The sequence below is a fragment of the Littorina saxatilis genome, linkage group LG3, assembly GCF_037325665.1.
Source record: "Littorina saxatilis isolate snail1 linkage group LG3, US_GU_Lsax_2.0, whole genome shotgun sequence".
Classification (NCBI taxonomy): Eukaryota; Metazoa; Mollusca; class Gastropoda; order Littorinimorpha; family Littorinidae; genus Littorina; species Littorina saxatilis.
Genome location: NC_090247.1, coordinates 41,032,846 through 41,052,663, shown reverse-complemented (window position 1 = coordinate 41,052,663; position 19,818 = coordinate 41,032,846). Strand labels below are relative to the sequence as shown.

The 19,818-nt window shown below is 42.3% G+C and overlaps 2 protein-coding genes across 4 annotated transcripts in view; one reads left to right on the top strand and one right to left on the bottom strand.

The window, feature by feature from the left end:
- LOC138962374 (cation-independent mannose-6-phosphate receptor-like) overlaps positions 1-2,248 on the bottom strand; it is a 69,727-nt gene extending 67,479 nt beyond the window's left edge. Inside the window, exon 1 of one of the 2 annotated variants that reach the window (XM_070334170.1) lies at positions 2,059-2,248. In XM_070334170.1, coding sequence (XP_070190271.1) covers positions 2,059-2,204 — 146 coding nt within the window. In that variant the 5' untranslated portion in view covers positions 2,205-2,248. The remainder of the gene's footprint in view (positions 1-2,058) is intronic. The other variant, XM_070334169.1, reaches the window with a different exon arrangement.
- Positions 2,249-2,252: 4 nt separating this feature from the next.
- Positions 2,253-19,818, top strand: part of LOC138962376 (uncharacterized) — a 41,555-nt gene continuing 23,989 nt past the window's right edge. For both annotated transcript variants that reach the window (XM_070334175.1, XM_070334174.1), the window contains exons 1-9: positions 2,253-2,337; positions 3,390-3,488; positions 5,428-5,571; positions 6,174-6,242; positions 6,493-6,592; positions 7,335-7,451; positions 8,141-8,235; positions 8,924-9,048; positions 9,414-9,637. In XM_070334175.1, the coding sequence (XP_070190276.1) occupies positions 3,411-3,488; positions 5,428-5,571; positions 6,174-6,242; positions 6,493-6,592; positions 7,335-7,451; positions 8,141-8,235; positions 8,924-9,048; positions 9,414-9,637 (952 nt within the window). In that variant the 5' untranslated portion in view covers positions 2,253-2,337; positions 3,390-3,410. The remainder of the gene's footprint in view (positions 2,338-3,389; positions 3,489-5,427; positions 5,572-6,173; positions 6,243-6,492; positions 6,593-7,334; positions 7,452-8,140; positions 8,236-8,923; positions 9,049-9,413; positions 9,638-19,818) is intronic.

The window sequence follows — 19,818 nt, the reverse complement described above, 5'->3', positions numbered from 1 at the left end:
CCACATCACGTAAAATTGGAGGTATTATACCCTCTGACCCCCCAAATCACGTACGAGACGCTCTTTGAAAGGGTGTCGGTAAGTAACAATTATTTTGCCAAGAGGTATAATAACGTACGACTTGAAAGGCAAAAGGGTATGACTTTGATCATTTTACAAACGGTACGACTGGTTATGCGACGCTCGAGTTTGTTTCTTTTCTCTTTTTTTTGCGGGAGACTAATTTCGGAAAGCTTCACCGGCGATCTTGACATGTGTTTACTGTCTCCAGGAAGTTGGCGCTGTCAGCGTGACCAGAGTTACTTCCCCTCCGCTATTTTCGGTTCTGTTGGTTCCGCGAAGACCGCGAGCGTGCAAGTTTGCAGACGATCAGTTTTGTCATTGACTTTGTGTTTGAAATATCAGAAAATGCCACGACCAAGAAAGCCTGCTGCAGTTGATCCAAAACAACAAACTTTGACGTTTGCAATACCTGATTTTAGCATGCTTGGTGAAATTCTCTTGACCATTCCAATCACTTCTGTACCCTGTGAGAGAGGCTTTAGTCAACAGAACCGGGGAAAGTCAAAGCTAAGGAACTGACTCTCAGTGGAGAGACTGGCCAACAAAATGATGATTAAACAGTAGGCACTGACCTAAAGCGTGACATCACTGGAAGGGCATTGCAAGTGCATGGAGCCATGAGGAAAAGGAAATCTGTTGACAGTGGCTGTGACTTGCAAAGCAAAACACCAAGACTTCACCCAAAGACTGAGTTACAGAGTAATATTAGAGCCATACAGTTGCAACGCCCTTTCAATGATGCCACGCTTTAGTGTGTTGGAACTTAGATTGAACTGTTGTTGTGGAGAGACACAGTCACAAGTGTGTTGCAGATGTGAATTTCAACAGGCACTTGATAGGTGTGTTGTTAATTTGTAACCAACAACTGAACAGGCAAATAATTTCAAACTTATTGATACTCATAATAATGTTTTTGTTGTTGTGGAACTAAACTGACTTTTCATAGCATTACCCTGAATTTGTGGGGAAAAAAACTGTGTGGCACTGCACTGTTGAACTCATAATGGTCAGTTGGTGGCTGGGTTCTGGGTTATTAATAAAAGTTTACTGTTCAGAATTTCAAGCCAGTTTACTTGTTCATTTTGTGAAAACTCTCAGCCTCTGACTAGTGTTTTGATACCCCGGTAATTGCTGTAAATGTGTAAGTGTTATTCACTTATTGTAATGCTACAAGCAAGAATTTACACATACGACATTTCACAATGGTCATAAATTATTTCCTTTATTCAAAGCACCCTCAAATTGACAATAAAATTTGCACATATTGACATCATGCACATGCAAGAACCTGATAAAACAGCAAAGCAATACACTGAGTTGCCGACAACATGCCATACCCTTTGATCAATCAGGAAAGGGTATGAAAACCCTTTACTTTTTTGGTGAAAGGGTATGAATACCCTTGACCTCAGAGCCTTTGTGGAACCCTGCAACTGTTTGTTTGGGATTGTTACAGAGCTGCATTAAATTAAAGTATGTATCTGACCATACCACTATTATCTAATGTTGGAAGCAAATGGCAAAACAACACGAACAAAACAAACGAGCACACAAACAGTCACCTCCCTCGATCACTGTCGATCAGTAAAGCAGAGCTTCAATGTTACCATGCACGTTCAGCTAAATCTTGTAATTGTTTCAAAGTTTCTAAATCGATTTCATTTTATTCTATATTCGTTTGTAAAATGTTTGTTTTGTCTTGCTTTTAGTTTCACATATATGAAGGGAAAATGTCCCTGGACTACACTGAAACTCTGTGTAGTGAAATGAACCCTTTATTATCATATTGAAGGCTTCACTATGACTACCGTGATCATAGTAATAGTGTACTCAATCTACTTTGCATTGAAAAATACTTAGACTTTGTCTTACGGTCCTAGTCATGTTTGTACACGCGAAGATAACGCAGATAACCACCAGTATTTTGTGTGCATCCGTTTTCTTTCGCAAAAATGGTCTGCTTTTTCAGTTACATATTATTGAAACTTCACTCACGATTGTAGCCGTGTCAGATCATACTCGCCAAACTTGCAGTCGGCTGCTTCGGCGAATGATGCTTGACTATATAATGCTATAATGCTGCAGAAAATAGCAATCAACACCCTGTTTGGGGTGATAATTTTTTTCCTGGTGGCTGCCATGTTGACAAGTGTAACACCGAAGCGGAAGTCATAGGCACATGACGGTCACGAGCTGGTCATGTGATCTGCCAAAGTTATCTCCCCTTCAAACATTGCAGACGAAATCCAGAAGCAGATGTTTCAAAAGCAACAGGTTTGCTCGTACCAGGGACCTATATTTAGATATAGGTCTGATATAGGTCTATGCTCGTACTTCATCCAGGGATTTGTCATTAACTTTTTCATGTAACAAGTGGCATCCAGCTACTTTTTCAGTTCTATGTGATATTTATCGTTCAGCTCTGTGTGTGTGCGTGTGTGGGGTGGGAGAAGCATGCTTTAGTAGGAAAAGTCAAGCCAAACAACTACACTGAATACATAGCCAGAATTCGACTTACCAAAGTGAATTGAAAGCTTTGTCACTTCAGGTACTATTATTGAGAACACTGCATTAGGTTTATCCCACCACCCTATAACACCCGCCATGAAAGAACACCTATGTTGCGGCCAGTTTTAAGAGGTACTTAACCTCCACTTTACCTCCTTTGAAATACCTTGACCCCCTTCCCCCCAGCTGAAGAGATTTTTGTTTGTTTGTTTGCTTAACGCCCAGCCGACCACGAAGGGCCATATCAGGGCGGTGCTGCTTTGACATATAACATGCGCCACACACAAGACAGAAGTCGCAGCACAGGCTTCATGTCTCACCCAGTCACATTATTCTGACACCGGACCAACCAGTCCTAGCACTAACCCCATAATGCCAGACGCCAGGCGGAGCAGCCACTAGATTGCCAATTTTAAAGTCTTAGGTATGACCCGGCCGGGGTTCGAACCCACGACCTCCCGATCACGGGGCGGACGCCTTACCACTAGGCCAACCGTGCCGGTAGCTGCTGAAGAGATGATAAAAAACTAACCAGCCAACCAACCCCCCCCCCCTTTGAGATCTTCCCGGGTGTGTGTGTGTGTGGGGGGGGGGGGTGTACGGGATCAGCTCGAGATCGTTACTCCCCCGGCTCGTTGCTCCCCCTTAGGGTTAGGGTTAAGGTTAGGGTTAGGGCTAGGGCTAGGGTTAGTAACAAGCCGGGGGAGTAACGATATGGGGGAGAAACGAGATGCTCCCGGGTGTACTATGTGATTTACAGCAGTGACTCGGAACATATTTCACCAGTCTTTTTGTGCATTTTCTTTTATATGTTTTAGGATTGAAGTGGGTCATTAACAATGGCAGAACAGAAGGCACGGCGAGATTTTGGCTCATTTCATGCATCTAATGTACAGGAATTGTTGGAACAGTCAGAGGTAAAACTTTTTTTGGTGTAAGAACAGTTAGGGCATTCATTTTTTTGTAAGGGTCATCTAGGTGTTTCTTTGCTGTGCTCGTGTTTTCTGCGGGCTGTGCAGCGACCGGACTGTAAATACAGTCCAAAATAAAAATAGATATTGCAGTATTTAGGGAAGCTTTTTGTTAAACTTCCAGACATGTTGACAAAGAAAACGTTACATTTACAGTATGTTGAACCAGTGGTCTTTTAAGGAGACAGACAGGCAAACCCTTATAATAATAATAATAATAATAATAAATGAGCATTTATATAGCGCAACATCATAACTTTACAATTATGCTCTTTGCGCTTGACACGTTTAAAATTAAAACACAGTTATATAAGCATTTACATCTACATTCATAGTCAACAACGCTTAATTAAAAGCATACACCATCACACATACATTACAAAAGATTCTTCCACTAACTAAGTAATAAAAAAACATGAATAAAATAGGTAGTAAAAAACAAGGAAATACCAGCTGAATACCCTTAATCAAACAGAACATGTTATCAACAATGCTGAAAACAGTCCTAGATGTTTATATACATTATCACTAAAACAACAAATACACTACATGTAGCCTACTTATGGGATTTTGAAAAAGGTTCATTGTTTGTATCATTATACGTTAATTGGATCTGTGATCCAAACATGGCTTTTGGTCAATCGAGATGGAAGTTTATTCCACAAGCCCGTAGGGTGAGTGGAATAAACTGCCATCGAGATTGACCAAAAGGCATGTTTGGATCACAGATCCAATTAACATATATATATCTCGACATTCACTGGTCTTAGGATTTTTGTTTTCAAAGAAGAAAGAAACTTGCTTGAACACGGACCACTTCTCCGAGCAAAATCAACAAACCTAATCACTCGCATTCCACTTCAAGGTCTCGGCCAACCAAGACTATGGCATACTCGTAGCAAAGCCGCCGAATGGTACCGTAAACCAAGAATACTGACGTAAGAGAATAGAATGTCGTCTTTTGATTTGTAACGTGACGTGTTTCAGAAGTTCTTCTGGACAACTCGGATGGTCTTCTGCGTAGTGGTTGGCACGAGATTCTTTTTCTTCTTCGACAGTTCATCCTCCGATACTGTAGCAAAACGTTTCATCTTTTTTTCACTTTCGAGTATACGGACGACTGAACTTGACCGCTAAAAAGTAGTCCTTTCGGAATCATTACGCCGAGTCTGAACATGAGGTCTGAACATTGTTTTTAGGCAGGATCTAGGTGAAAGCGAGACTGTTCTTATCTGTGTATACAGTCGAGAGAGAGAGAAATACATGTCGAGACATAAGTGTTTGTCTGTCTGTCTTCTTAAAAGACCACTTAGGCCAAAAAAAAATAGGTCTGTTTACGGTAACATAGGCCAAAAAAATAGGGTCGGTAGGTCGGGGTTTTTTTTTTTTTTTTTTTTTTTTCCCAAAAACCATATTTTTACGTTATTTTGCTTTTTTTTTTTTTTTTTTTTCAAAAATGCCAAAAAAAAGTCTAGGGTCGCGCGAAAAAAATAGGGTCGGTCGGGTTACCGTAAACAGACTATTTTTTTTTGTGGCCTTAGTCGACATACGTTTTGTTTTGTCAATGATTAACAGTTCTGATATTAACCTACAGTGCTTGGTTCTTTATTCTCAATTTTGGAACGTTTGCAGTCTATGTATATGTTTTTGGATTTCTAGACATGTTGTGCACAACATCATAAGGAGTATATATACACAAATATTGAATTAGTTCATCCTGTAGTTAGAATTCAGCTGAGTTAAATCAGTTTATTTTTTGCCAATAGAGTACACAAGCATACCAGTGGTGGTTTAGTGAATTGCTTCTCGTTGAAGCAAAGTTTTCACATTGTTGATGTCTTACTTCATACTGCTAATAACACTTTACATTACATGTTTCCTCCAGGAAGAATATGTACCACCGCCCATGCCATTCAAGCTGCCAACGTTTGATCATATTCAAATGCCAGTGTTTGGACAACAACCTCCGAGTGAACCAGCTGAGCTGCAATTTGGAAAAGCTTTCAAAGAGAAACACTTTTTGCTGGAGGTTAGGCATTCTGTTGTAGTATTTAGATCTTAAATTGTCAGGCAGACACATGCACACGGATACATGTGCGCTTTTTTATATTTGTATTTCAGTTTTTGTTCATACATTTAGAACAGCTAGAGTGGTCAAACGTACATTCTTTTTTCACATCTTGTTTGATACAACTACATAGATTTGCAATTTGTTTTGTGAAAGGGATCAACTTAACAATAATAAAGTGAGAATATCGAGTGAAGCTATTTACAGCTTCATTGTACTGCTAATACAAGGGAACCCCTCTTTTAAGACTACGAACAATCAGAACAAAATCAGGTCTTAGAAGGGAGGGCGTTGGAAAATAGGGGTATACATGTGTACATGATTGTATTTACAGATGTTGAGAACAAAAAATCTTAAAAACCAAGGCCTTAAATCAGCTTGGAAGTTTCACATCAGGGGGTCTTATAAGCAGGGTTCCAATGTACCTCAATGTGCTGTAAAAGCAGGGTTCCAATGTACCTCAATGTGCTGTATGAGCAGAGCTCTTTTGAAAGAGTGAAAGGAGTGGAAGAAACTCCTTACTTAATCATGTAAAGAATATTTTTCATTTTCATTTCTGATAGGATGACTGTACTTTCTTAAATCATGGAGCTTTTGGAGGAGTGCTGAAGGAAGCCCTGAAAGTGGCTCAGGTAATATGCGTTTACAAAATGCAGCATTTTACAGTGTACGTGTGTGTGTGTGTGTGTGTGTGTGTGTGTGTGTGTGTGTGTGTGTGTGTGTGATTGTGTGTGTGTGTGTGTGTGTGTTTTCTTTCTTATCTAGTCATAGCTGGTTTTCCTTACTGAATGTTAATCCAATGATTGATATCAATCATTCCTTCATTTGTGCTGTCATCGAAAATGTTGATTGATCTATTGACCTATTCTTCTGCATGTACAGGAGTGGCAGGAGTATGTGGAACGCCAGCCTTTGAGATTCTTTGACAGAGAACTGCTTCCTCACCTTGTTCATGTTACTCGTCGCCTCGCTAAATTTGTTGGTGAAGATGCTTTCTTTTCTTAATGTTTTAATTTTTTTTTAATTTTAATTTTCAAAAAATTAATTTTTTTGATTATTATTTCAACACTTTATAAATAATCGGCATTAACCCTGTGAAATCGACGTCGCATATATATACTGAAAGAAGAGAAACCGTTTGAGATTCATTCAGATGGACAATTAACCTCACACAGGGCTCAATTGGATTATTGTCTTAATTATATCTGTTTTGTCTATGTGATCTAATTGTATGAAAGATTCTCGTCAAAAATAGGGCTACAATATGGTCTTTTAATGAATATCATGACACGAATGTACTATAGTATACTGTTTTGTTGAAAGGAAATACTTTTATAAACGGGCATGAACTTTTGAAAGCTGTAAATTTGCAACAGAAATGAGACAGCGATGAAGAAGCAGTTGTTTAATGTTATTTTTAATTTGATAAAGTGTAACTTTATTTTCAGACTGCCAACTATAAAGGGAGGTAATTGGCAAAATGTGTTCAGCGTTGAGGAAATATTTGTATGTTTGAGTATGTGTGTGTGAGTGGGTTTGTTTGTTTGTGTGTGAGTGTGAGAGGGTTTTATGTGTGTTTGTGTGTGTCTGTGTGTGTTGATGTTTGCTACTTACAAATGTGCAAAAACACACTGAGTAGTTAAATCTTGTGGAACTTGACTTTTTGCATGGTTTTGATGTAACAGAATCCTGGTTGCCGTCATCTCGAGATTAACATATTTCAGAATGTGACCCCCAGGACCTTGTGCTGGTCACCAATGCTACCACAGCAATCAACAGTGTTCTGCGCAGTCTCAAGTTTTCACCCGGTGATGTCATTGTCTGCCTCAACTTCACTTACGGTGAGGCTAGGCTCATGTTTGTATTACATGTATGTAGTTGAGATGCGATATTAAATTATTTTTGTTAAAAGATTTTATCTATTTTTTATTTTTCGGGGCAGGCATGGAAAAAAGATTGGTCCCTTTTTTTTTTTTGGGGGGGGGGGGGGGTCCAAGCACATCGTTGCTATATAACCAAATTCGCAATATATTGGAACGAAGTGTAGTGGAATTCCCCTAGACACTGTACTAGAAATTCTTGGAAGGGTTCCGTGACACTCTCAACTTGAAAAGAACGGCTCTCGGGATGCATTAAATTTATTTTCATTATCATGGCTGTCTGTACTGATGTAATTGTCTGCTAGTTCCCATATGTTGAATGAACAAGAATGTACATTTTGCTGGCTTTCAAAGGCGAGAAAGTTTCTGCTGGATCTGTCTTGGTGCAAATTTATAGAGTAAATCTAACCAATATGACAAATAGCACTTTTACTGGAGGCCTCACAGAACTTCCAAAAGTACTGGTTTCAGGATCCTCTAAAGTTCCACTTTTTGGACCCCCTAAAAATTATAATTGGGGCTCCCACGACCCTCTAGGTAGAGCGTCTGCGAGGAGCCCTGATGGGGGTGCCTGTTACAGGTAGAAGTTGTTGAATTTGACATCATCAGCCATTTTATATAGTTGCTATCACGTTGTTGTCTTGTTTCAGGAGCTGTGAAGAAATTGCTGAACCAGGTTTGCCTGGACACAGGGGCAGTGCTGAAAGAAGTGACCATCACACTCCCAGTTAGCAGCCCTGTGCAGGTCTGTTGCTTTGTTTTTGTTGCTGGCCGCTTGTAGTGTTGGCAAGATTTTGTTTAGGCCTAAAAAAAAAAATAGGTGTGGTTACGGTAACCCGACCTACCCTATTTTTAGGGGCCGACCCTATAACTTTTTATTACATTTGTCAAAAAACACACAAAAAAACCAAGAGAACGAGTGCAGAAAACGCAATGAAAGCGAAAGCGCCTGAGTCGCACACTTATTTCCCTGTCAAGTAGGTTTAATTTGTACACATTAGGAAAAAAAGTTTAAAAAAAAAAAGTGATTGCCTACCTTCCTACCCTATTTTTGGGGGCTATGTTACCGTAACCACACCTATTTTTTTTTTTGCCTTATGACTTGTGGCTCATTCTGTGATATATTGTGTGGTTTGGCATGATGTGAGTGTGTGTGTGTGTGTGTGTGTGTGTGTGTGTGTGTGTGTGTGTGTGTGTGTGTGTGTGTGTGTGTGTGTGTGTGTGTGTGCATGCTGAGCTTTTTTGCTTGAGCATGTGTGTGTGTGTATTTGTGACAAAAATAGTGTAATATAAGTTACTTTAACCGGTATTGTCAAAGAAGCCCGACAGGAAACATTGTTGACGGTTGATGATCAAGGCTGGGGCCATACTGTGTGTGTCCATCAACTGAGTATGTTGGTGCAGTGTACAAGCAAGTGTCCTTGTGTGTGCAGATCGTAGAAGCTATTCAAAAAGCTGTTAGCCAAGAGAGAGTCAAGCTGGCTGTACTGGATCACATACCAAGCAACATTCCCATTATTTTACCTCTGCAGCAGATCATTCCTGTTTGCCATGAACAGTAAGTACATATAGTTTGTTTCATACGATACACGTTACACCAGCGCCTTGGGTTATGAATGAGGCTTGGCATGAGCAGACAGCAAAGTACTTGCTTCTGAACTGGAGACTTCTTTAGTCTTGCCGAACATAGCTGCCAGCTGAATAATGCTGGTTGCATGTTGCTCATGCTTGCTTAATTTTTTATTTCCTGAGTAATAAGGAGTGACATATAGTTTATTTCCTTTATTTTTACCCCTTTTTATTGTCAGGGAGGGGAAGTTGGGGTATGGCGGGGAGAAGGGCATCTCCATTCATCCAATTATTTGCTATCAATTTTTGCTGGGGCGTAATGTTATTGACTAAATGTTCGATGAATATTTGCAGTGGCGTACAAGTGCTTGTGGATGGAGCCCATGCCTTAGGAGCGTTGCAATTAGATCTGCGAAAATTGGATGCAGACTTTTATGTCTCCAACGCCCACAAGTGGTTCTGCAGCCCGAAAGGAGCAGCCTTCCTTTATGTGCGGAGAGATCTTAAGCCATCCATCCATCCTCTGGTCATCTCACATGGATACGGGTCTGGTTTCAACTCGGAGTTTATTTGGGCAGGTGAGGACCTTGAGAATCAGAAGAAAAATGATCACAGAGGTACCTGCGATGTCAGGCCCTTTAGACGAGAGGACACCTCCCCGATAAATGACATCTCATGTTGTCCTTTTGTCTATTATCTAGACCACAATAAACCTGTCATGAGAGCAATGTAGGGATACTTTCGGCTGGATTGAAGTGAAAGTGAAAGCATATGTAGGTGACCTAGTTTGCAGCTTGCACTATTTGGCGTTGCCTGAAAAAAACAAGGCTATCTGTAATTGTGATCTTCACTACTGCGTGAGACATTGAGATAACTGTTGGTTTCTAATATGTTTTTGTTTTTATTTTTAACTAATCACTCGTTCAGTGGTTTATTTGTCACCTTTTCTAATCTAGGGTCATTCTGAGTAGTATTCATTGAAAGCATACTTTTAGTTTTTTAAATTTTGTTGAACAATGCTTTTGACTTGTTTGTGAGACTTTAATAATTAAAGGCACAGTAAGCCTCCCGTAAACCATCACAAATACTGTCAGGCTTTTACACACAGTACAAACACCCTTTCATTTAAACACTCACTGCTTGAGAACATCCTAGGTGCCCTCCGTAAAGAGCGAGCAATTTTCAAAGAATTTATTTTTGGGTGGTTTATCTTACCCCTGAGCCATCATGAACCCGTGTGATCCAGTTTCCTTTTTTCACAATGTAGTCGTCAGTTTGTGATTTCAATGCGACTCGCTGTAAGCTTATCTGCAATAGCACGTTATTATGTACCTCTGAATCTAAACGAAACAAACGGCTGTGATTCACAAGAACTCTAGTGATGGCTTTTGACTGTTCAGAGGAACTGGCGATAGGCATAAACCGTCGTCTGCTACGAGAACCACGACCTTGCGTGACCCTGCTTCCGGGCGTTTCTTTTTTCAAACTTTCAAAACTTCGTATTGTACTGATGTGTCTTGATGAAAAAAGAATTCTTTTATGATTTAAGAATGTTTGTGTAACAAGCTGTCAATTTATTATTTAGATTTTAAAAGTTAGGTCTAGCGCCAAAACGCACCACGGTCCGATTTTGTTATCAGACAATCCACAAAATTAATTCTTTGAAAATTGCTCGCTCATTGTGTAGGGAACCTTAAGATGTTCCCGTTTGGTGAGCGTTCAAATGGAAGGGTGTTTGTACTGTGTATAAAAGCCTGACAGTATCTGTGATGGTTTACGGGAGGCGTACTGTGCCTTTAAAGGTCCTTGTCTACATTTTTATACCGAAATCGCCATTTGACCATTAAAATGCAGAGTCTATTATCTAAAATTATCAACAATACACCCCCTTTCGATCAGGAAAGACGAAGCCAGTGTAGCCGTTTGAAAATTCATTGTAGTATTCCAGCGTAGTACTCATAGTAGGATATCCTTATTTGGAAAATGCCAAGCGCAAAACTCCTCTCAAATCCCGTGCATTTCGAGCGTTTAAAAAAAAAGCGTGGACAGCGCTCCAGTGTCAAACTGTTGTTGCACTTGCTTGGGCGTGGCTATAAGCATCTATATATATATACGACTTGTGTCTGTCTGTGTGTCTGTGTGTGTGTCTGTCTGTGTGTGAGTTCGCGATGCACGGCCAAAGTTCTCGATGGATCTGCTTCAAATTTGGTGGGCATATTCAGGTAGACCCGGTACAGGACACAACCTGGTCGATATTTCAACACGTGCTCTCAGCGCGCAGCGCTGAACCGATTTTGGTTCCACCTCAGCTATTTTGGTTCCACCTCAGCTACCCGGGCCCCCATACCGACACACCAAAGCCAAAGTTCTCGGTGGATCTTTTTCAAATTTGGACACCGTATTCAGCTACACCCCGGACACAATATCATCGATGAGATATTTCAACACGTGCTCTCAGCGCGCAGCGCTGAACCGAATTTGGTTTTTGTGTTCATTTCACCATTATAAGTAACTCTTCCTTATCTTCTCCATGTTTTCAGTGTTTACCTCCCTTCCTTCGTATGGTGCACTATTGTATGAAGGGGGCGTCTTCGGATATTCCCGGCGTTCTGTTACTATTTTTAGAAGGTCACCGCAGTGTCCAGAACGTAAATTGGACCCGTAAATTATCCTCACTGTAAAAGTGCAAAGGTCGAATCAATTTATAGCCACGCGAAAAATACACTGTCATCTATCTCTCTATAGATACGGCTTCTCTGTGTTTGTGTGTGTGTGTGTGTGTGTGTGTGTGTGTCTCTATGTGAGCAACACCTGTGCATTGTTCAGTTCTGTTTGTGATGTGGTCTGGCGGCTTTTGTGTAATTTTATGTACTGGCCTTCCTTTGAGAAGCCATAACAGTTCAAAAGGGCTTAGAGATAAGCTCTAACTTGCTCAGTCCTGTTTGAGTGGAGTTCGCCTCCAAAGGTGATTAACACGGTTACATTCGTCGACAAGGATGGGACTCGATATGGTCAGGAATGGCATTATGGCCACTGAATCATTTTCGTGCTGTTCCCATTCCACGAATCTGGGAGGGACCTAAGCTTGGCGGGTCCATTGTTCGGACCCGGCGAAGCCGGCGTACGGCTCTAAGTACTTCTTCCCGGCGAAGCCGGCTACCCGGCGAAGCGGGTATTCATTCTAGTCTATATATATATACGACTTGTGTCTGTGTGTGTGTCTGTGTGTCTGTGTGTGAGTTCGCGATGCACGGCCAAAGTTCTCGATGGATCTGCTTCAAATTTGGTGGGCATATTCAGGTAGACCCGGTACAGGACACAACCTGGTCGATATTTCAACACGTGCTCTCAGCGCGCAGCGCTGAACCGATTTTGGTTCCACCTCAGCTACCCGGGCCCCCATACCGACACACCAAAGCCGCTACACCACATCACAACGCCAAAGTTCTCGGTGGATCTTTTTCAAATTTGGACACCGTATTCAGCTACACCCCGGACACAATATCATCGATGAGATATTTCAACACGTGCTCTCAGCGCGCAGCGCTGAACTGATTTTGGTTTTTGTGTTCATTTCACCATTATAAGTAACTCTTCCTTATCTTCTCCAGTGTTTGGCGTTTATCTCCCTTCCTTCGTGTGGCTTTCCCGTTTGTAAGTTACTATTTTTAGAATGTCACTGCGCTGTCCACTGCGCTGTCCACAACGCTTCCCTTGCACCCGTAAGTTGTTCTTACTGTCAAAGTGAAAAGGTCGAATCAATTTATAGCCACGCGAAAAATACACTCTCACCTATCTCTATATATTTATAGATATAGATATGCATATATATATACGGCTTCTCTGTGTGTGTGTGTGTTTGTGTGTGTGTGTGGGCAAAAACCTGTGTATTGTAGAGTTCTGTTTGTGATGTGGTCTAGCGGCTTTTGTCTGTCTGTATGTTCTGGCATTTGAGAAGCCACAGCAGATAATATAGGGCTAAGAAATAAGCTCTAAAATTCTCAATCCCGTTTGACAGGACTTCGCCTTCAAAGGTGATTGTGGTGAACCGCCACGCTGTCTGTCTCTGTCTCGCGATTCACCCCAAATTCCCGTTTCTAAGTTACTATTTTTAGAATGTCACTGCGCTGTCCAGAACGCTTCCCTTGCACCCGTAAGTTGTTCCCAGTAAACATTTATGGTGCGCCGCGCATGCATTCACCGTCGCTTGGGCGATCCCACCTGCGCGGACATACGCCGCGGAGACTACGCGCCGGTGCATTTAAATTCTAGGTTACACCATCGCCACTGTCAATGCGCCATACCGACGCCGCGCAGTTCCAAAATGCGGGTGTATTTGTTTTGCTTGGTTTTTGTTGTTGTTGGTTTGTTTGTTTGTTAATTTTGTTTTTACGTAGAGCCGAAAGGTACATCGGATTGTGGGTTGGTCGTGCAGACGGTAGGAAAAAAACCCAGCTTTAAAATGTGAAAAAGTCCAAATATAGCTATTTCTTTAATTTAATTCGGCGGCTAAACGGCTCAAGCGATTTCAAAATCCTTTTAAGACAGTATCATGCTATTGAAGGGGTACACTAAAAAAAAATTGGCAAAACAATATCTGGCCCCTTACGGCAAGCAGCTTGATTTCCCCAAAACGTTTCACGAGAGCGGCGTCCTAACCGTAAGAGCTAGCGCCTGCGGATTTTTTGTGAACGAAGAGGGGGGGAATGTGCTTATGAAAATCAAATTTTCGAGAGCCTATAGGTCTTGGTTTTTTTTTAAATGAATTTAGTGGGGGGCGTCGGAAAAGATCTGTTTTCAAATGTAAACACAGTACGGATAAAATAATAAGAAGATATATAGATCTGTTTAACCAATCACAATGGAACTCCAAAATATTCCATAGATTTGTTTACTTAATTTTTAAAAGATAAGTTCGAAACATTATCATCTGATAAGTCGCCGCATAACCTTATAGGTTCCAGCGACTAGATATTCCTGATCCTGTTCCCCGGGTTTTCGAACCAAGGGCGGCAACTGTGCAACCATAGACATGTACGTCATCATGATCTCCCCTTATTATGCGTTATTCATCGTCAATAATTTGACCGTCTTGGTGAAATGGTAAGATATATCTCTATGTTTTTTACATGTAAAAATACAGTTATAGCAGTTATGTACAAAAATAAGCAGCATATGCTCTTTTCGCCAAAGTAAAGTCTTTTTTTCTTTTGGTTTCTTACATGTGTCACAGCACACCGCAAGCATTTAGGCGAATAGCAAGTGAGTGGTATATATATATTATCAATTGTATAGTAGGTAACGGTGTTAATTACACGTTTTCCATTTGTGTCTTTGATTATTGTTTGATGCCATGTATGATATTACAATATTTCTTTCAAGTCAACAGTGTGTCCAGTTAGATTGCGTACATGCATAGTCATCATAACTCGAATTTTGTTTTACTTCGAATTACTTGGGATGCGCCGCATCGACTTCTAGCATGCATGTCACCTGCTCCAGGCATGGTCACGCGATGGTCAGGCGCACCATATACGCATGCGCCGCGTCGACTAGTGGACGATCATAGTATTGACTGAGGCGCATGCACCAAAGTTCCATGAGGCGCATGCACGGCGCAGGTGTATGGTGCATGCGCGGCGCATGCGCGGCGCACCCAAAATGTTTACTGGGTTCTTACTGTCAAAATGAAAAGGTCGAATCAATTTATAGCCACGCGAAAAATACACTGTCACCTATCTCTATATATTTATAGATATAGATATACATATATATATATACGGCTTCTCTGTGTGTGTGTGTGTGGGCAAAAACCTGTGGATTGTAGAGTTCTGTTTGTGATGGGGTCTAGCGGCTTTTGTCTGCCTGTATGTTCTGGCATTTGAGAAGCCACAACAGATAATACAGGGCTAAGAAATAAGCTCTAAAATTCTCAATCCCGTTTGACAGGACTTCGCCTGCAAAGGTGATTGTGATGAACCGCCACGCTGTCTGTCTCTGTCTCGCGATTCACCATGGCGAAGCCGGGTATTCCTCTAGTAGTTACATGAATTTGATTGGTCAGTATTTTTAGGCAAAGCACATGTTCTCAGCAAACGGAAAACAAAATATTGGAAGCGTGAGTCACGCTACCCAAAAATAAAATCTTTTTTTACATATATTTTTTTTTCTATAACTTTTTTGCCCATGGTTCATTCATCATCTGACATAACTTTTTAGCGAAATCTAACCATAAGATTATTGAAAAAATGCAAAAATGTAGACGACCACCTTTAAGCAGCAAGTGACAGATTCAAAATGATCAACACCAGTTAGATGTGTAATGGGTTGTTTGCTGGTGATTATTGTTGTTGTAAAGCCGAGCGGTGGTAGCTTCACGGAAACTGTCTGCGTCTAAGGTGTTACTGTGCGTGCGGTCTTAAAGGACATTTGTCAGGATGGCATTCAAACCACACGCACCAGACGAACAGACGAACAAAATACAAAGTCAACAAGAGTGTAATAGGATTTCCAATTGTATTCAAACAAAAACATCAAAAGAAAACATACGTGGGTCCTTCCATAGAAAGTATATCTATAAAGAGTCTAGGTTGGTTTTAACACAGTCTAAACACTACACTAACAAATACAATCTGAGTCCTTACAATGCTGGAAAATCGGGCATGACCCGTAGGTACCCTAGCGATCTGACTTACTCTTTGAAAACAAAACCTAAGTTCTACTCTGGATGAAAAATCGGGCAGGGGTTCGGGGCCTGGACAAAATCGAGTGACGCCACTACATGTTGGTAACCTTTAGAGTAGCGCGCACTACCCTGATAAGCCTCGTGGTAACCGAGTGAACAGCGCGCACTGCTCACTATTGCCAGTGGGACAAGAGTTGCGTATCGAGGACGTGGTCTGTCAGGTCAGGCACTAAGGCACACATACCATCCGGACCACACGCAAATCTGAGGAGAAGCACTAAGCATAGGGCGTAGGGTCGAACCACTTTAAACCCAGCTCAATGCAACTCCTCCGTGGTAGTTTTGATGACCCTGACTCTAAAACAGGGGAGACGCATGTTTCAGGCACTTATTAGGCACCCTACTCTCTCACACGTCTCCCGACCTCATGAGGACAGCGGCTTTTATAGCTAACGGGGCTTCCTCCCACGTCACCCTAGCAGGACCAATGAGAATCCCGCTCTGGCAGCGCGGGAGCAAAAGGGAGGGGAGGTGGAGGGCTCCGAGCCTGCTGCCAGCCTCCTTACAAACTGAAGTTAAACTCCTCAAACATACACAAAAGTTCTTCTATTAAGAAAACCCACATAAAAATGAGGTACACACATATGTCATTAAACAACAAACTTTACAACGTATCTGTAGATACCAAACACTTGCAGGTAGACAAAAACGCAGACGAACTGCAAAACTTCCAGTTACACTTAAAGACTGAGCAATCAGGTTACACACAAAAATACTTCTCCTTTAGTATACAAAACGTACGTTAGACGTCCATATCAAACGGCAAATCCATGCCCAGAAAAACCCCACAAAAATGCTGCGTGCTCAAAGCAACAACGGTCACTGCCATAACAAAAACATCAGCACACCCCGGTTTCATCTGTCTTTATACATTCACATACACCACATATATGATTAACATAACGCCTACATTCTACTGAATACATATATTGGATATACGAACAAAAAGAGACACCGAGAAAAAGAATGGCAAAATAACATAGGGAGAGAGAGTACGTGTTTGGGAACATAGCAGCAGAACACGTCAAGCCTAAAAATCAGCAAACGAAAGAGAGGGTAAAAAGAACACGCCTCTCTTCATAAAAACCTTCCTAAAAACTGATCGTCAAACTTAACAAAGATGGTCCTAAAACAAAAAGGGACTTTATGTGTTATGTTCAAAAACGGCCCTGTAATCAAAACATTGCAAGAAAGGCGGGGCAAAGAAGACTCTAAAATCTCCAAGTCGAATCATTTCCTACGGCTACAGGGAAAAAGGGGGGGGGGGGGGGGTGTAAAGTCCAGTTGCGAGAGGGGGATGGGGGGACTAGAGCGACAGCTCGGTTCCCCAGGGCCAGCCTTACCAACACATGTGAAAGCAATTAAATCGCTCGGTACCGGAGTTTTGCTAAGGAATAGAGCAAAACTCAGATCTGGCAGCATAAAAGTGGTCAGCTTAAAATGACCTACTTTCTCTGCTCAAGACACGGGCTATCCGTACTGTATCCCCTCTTGTACACACTCGGTTTACTCTCTTTGAACATCATCAGTATTATATGATTAACGTAAAAATACATGTATCGCGCGTATATGAATACAAGGAATATCAAGGAAAAGGGCGCAGAATAAAAGAAAGGAGCAAGAGAGAGAGAGGGTGTGCGTGCATGTGTACGTATGGGTGTAGAAACAGAAAAGAACATTAACTCCATTCTTAGCAACCTAAAGGAAGGGGAGAAAGAATGTGTTGCATCTGAAAGCGAGATGATTAAAACGTCATTAGAATATTCCAAAACTCAAATGTTTGTCACTCTGTACCGTACAACTAGGAGAGTTGCCAGCTCAGCCATTTCGGTCCTTTATCTTGGGGAGGGGCGGAAAGAGGGGGGGGGGGGGGGAGGCTGGAACAAAGACCATGCCGTGGTCAGTCCGCTATCTGCCGACCCCGCTGTGCACCGACAGAGAGTCTAAGAGCAAAAGAAAAGGGGGGGAGGGGGGTGTGCTTGGGGCCCAGGGCAACTGCCTCTCGGGGTCGGCTTGCCCTGTTCAAGTCCGGTCAGGTCGGGGCCAGTGCCACAGGTGCAAGCGATTAACCGCTTGGCACCAAAGTCTTGCTAAGAGAAAGAGGAAAAACCCAATTCTGGTGCACACAAGTTGTCGGGTTAAAGTGACCTATTTATGCACTGGCGATTTGTACTGGGTGCCCTTTTGTACTATTACGCTTTACAGGACTTTCATTGGGGAAATAAGGAATACGAAAAAAAGAACCATAGGTGTACTGCACTTTTCTCCACAATGCCCCCTTCTAAAAAAAATAAGTTTGTCCCCAAACTTGGCAACAACAAAAAAAATATAAGAAGGAGAAAAGTGTCACCGATCTTATCTCAGTTTTACAAAACACAAAGGCTAATACAAAAACTCTCCTGACACCCAATGTAAATACAAAATACCAAATGTAAAGCCGAGCAGCACGTGACGAACTCGAAAAATGAAAAGGAATATCTTAGGATGGACTTCCTAACTCGATTATTCTTTAACAAAAGTACAACGGAGAAAACGACGACTGGCCTATATTGGTTACACTCTTCAAAAACTTTCTCAAATGTACATTGGTATGACACTCAACATTTTACAACCATCTCATGCGTTAAACAACGCCCAATGAGCGTGCCAGCCATCATAAAACTATTAGAAGCTTTCCTGAACAAATCTTCAACCCTGACAGTTTTTCTTGAGAAAAACAACAAAATACCATGGGTTCAAGCACTGAATGACCATATGCAGGTTACAATACAAAAACAGAATATCTACAAGAGCCTCGGTTCTCTTTCAAACCAACGTCAATTACAGATTCTGTTACACCTATCTACCGAGCCCAGGCTCAAGACATCGGACCGAACCGGTAAACCAGCTGTAAACGACACACCTTTTCCTTCAATCGTTAGTCTTTTATATCCTGCACACACCATCACTCTGAGATAATTGTCAACAACAACAACAAAAACTTTAAAATGTATCTAATTCGACACTGTCATTGTCTCTTTCGTCGTTGGCTATGCTAATCTATGCTTTTTAACAAAAATCAGAACAACAACATCCCTCAATTTTACCCTTATCGACCGCGAAGTCCCTAGTGCCTATTTCACTTTACGCTTACGTGCGACGCTCGAGTTGTCGCTGACGTCGCCTCGCTCCGCGGATTCCGGGAGAGTGGTACCTCGACGACATCAGGCGCGTCCTCGCGGCGCCGGACAGCAACAAAGGACCAGATGACACCCGGCGCGTCCTCGCGGCGCCGGACAGGAACGCAGGAACGGGTGACCTCTGTGACGACTTCTGTGGCGGTGAATAGGACTCGAGACGCACCAGCTGCAGCGTCAGACAGGTTCCCCTGTCTCGTCAGACAGAGGCAGGAACCGCGGCCTCGTGGCAGCGCGCCGTAAAGCTCGCTCGCCGACCGGATCCCCTGCAGCGCACTGGTCAGCTGGGTTGTCCTTGTCAGGTCGATGAGAGTGTTGTTGTTGGTATCGGCTGCGTTTCGTGATGACGTAGTTCTTCTCTGCCGTCGCTGGAATCTTCTGGGCCGAGATGTCCGACGGTGTAGTTCTTGGGACGTATACAGAATCCCTCTGTATCTTGCATGCAGTGTCCCACACTGCACACGGAAGCAACCTTCAGCAGGTTTTGTCCCCTCCTTGTCTGTCTTCTCTTCAAAGATGCGCTGATCTTCGGAAAACCTGTTGCCTGACGTAGCTCCTGACGTCAGTACAACCCCAACCACCTGTGCAGCCGTCACAGGTGTAAGAAGACCAAGACATCTCCCTCCTCGATGGCCCGTCTCCAGCTACTGTAGAGATGACGGTGTCACCTGTCCGCGCTGGCTCCAACGTCGTCGAACAGGATTGTAGAAAAAAAATGTGATGATGTCTCTTTGTGATGGATGGTGTCCCGCAGTCCAACATTGAGCTATCTCTCCGCTCCCGGTGTCGTGGGGAGAAAGGTGCCCAAAAGCAAAAACCCGGGGTAGAGTTGAGAGAA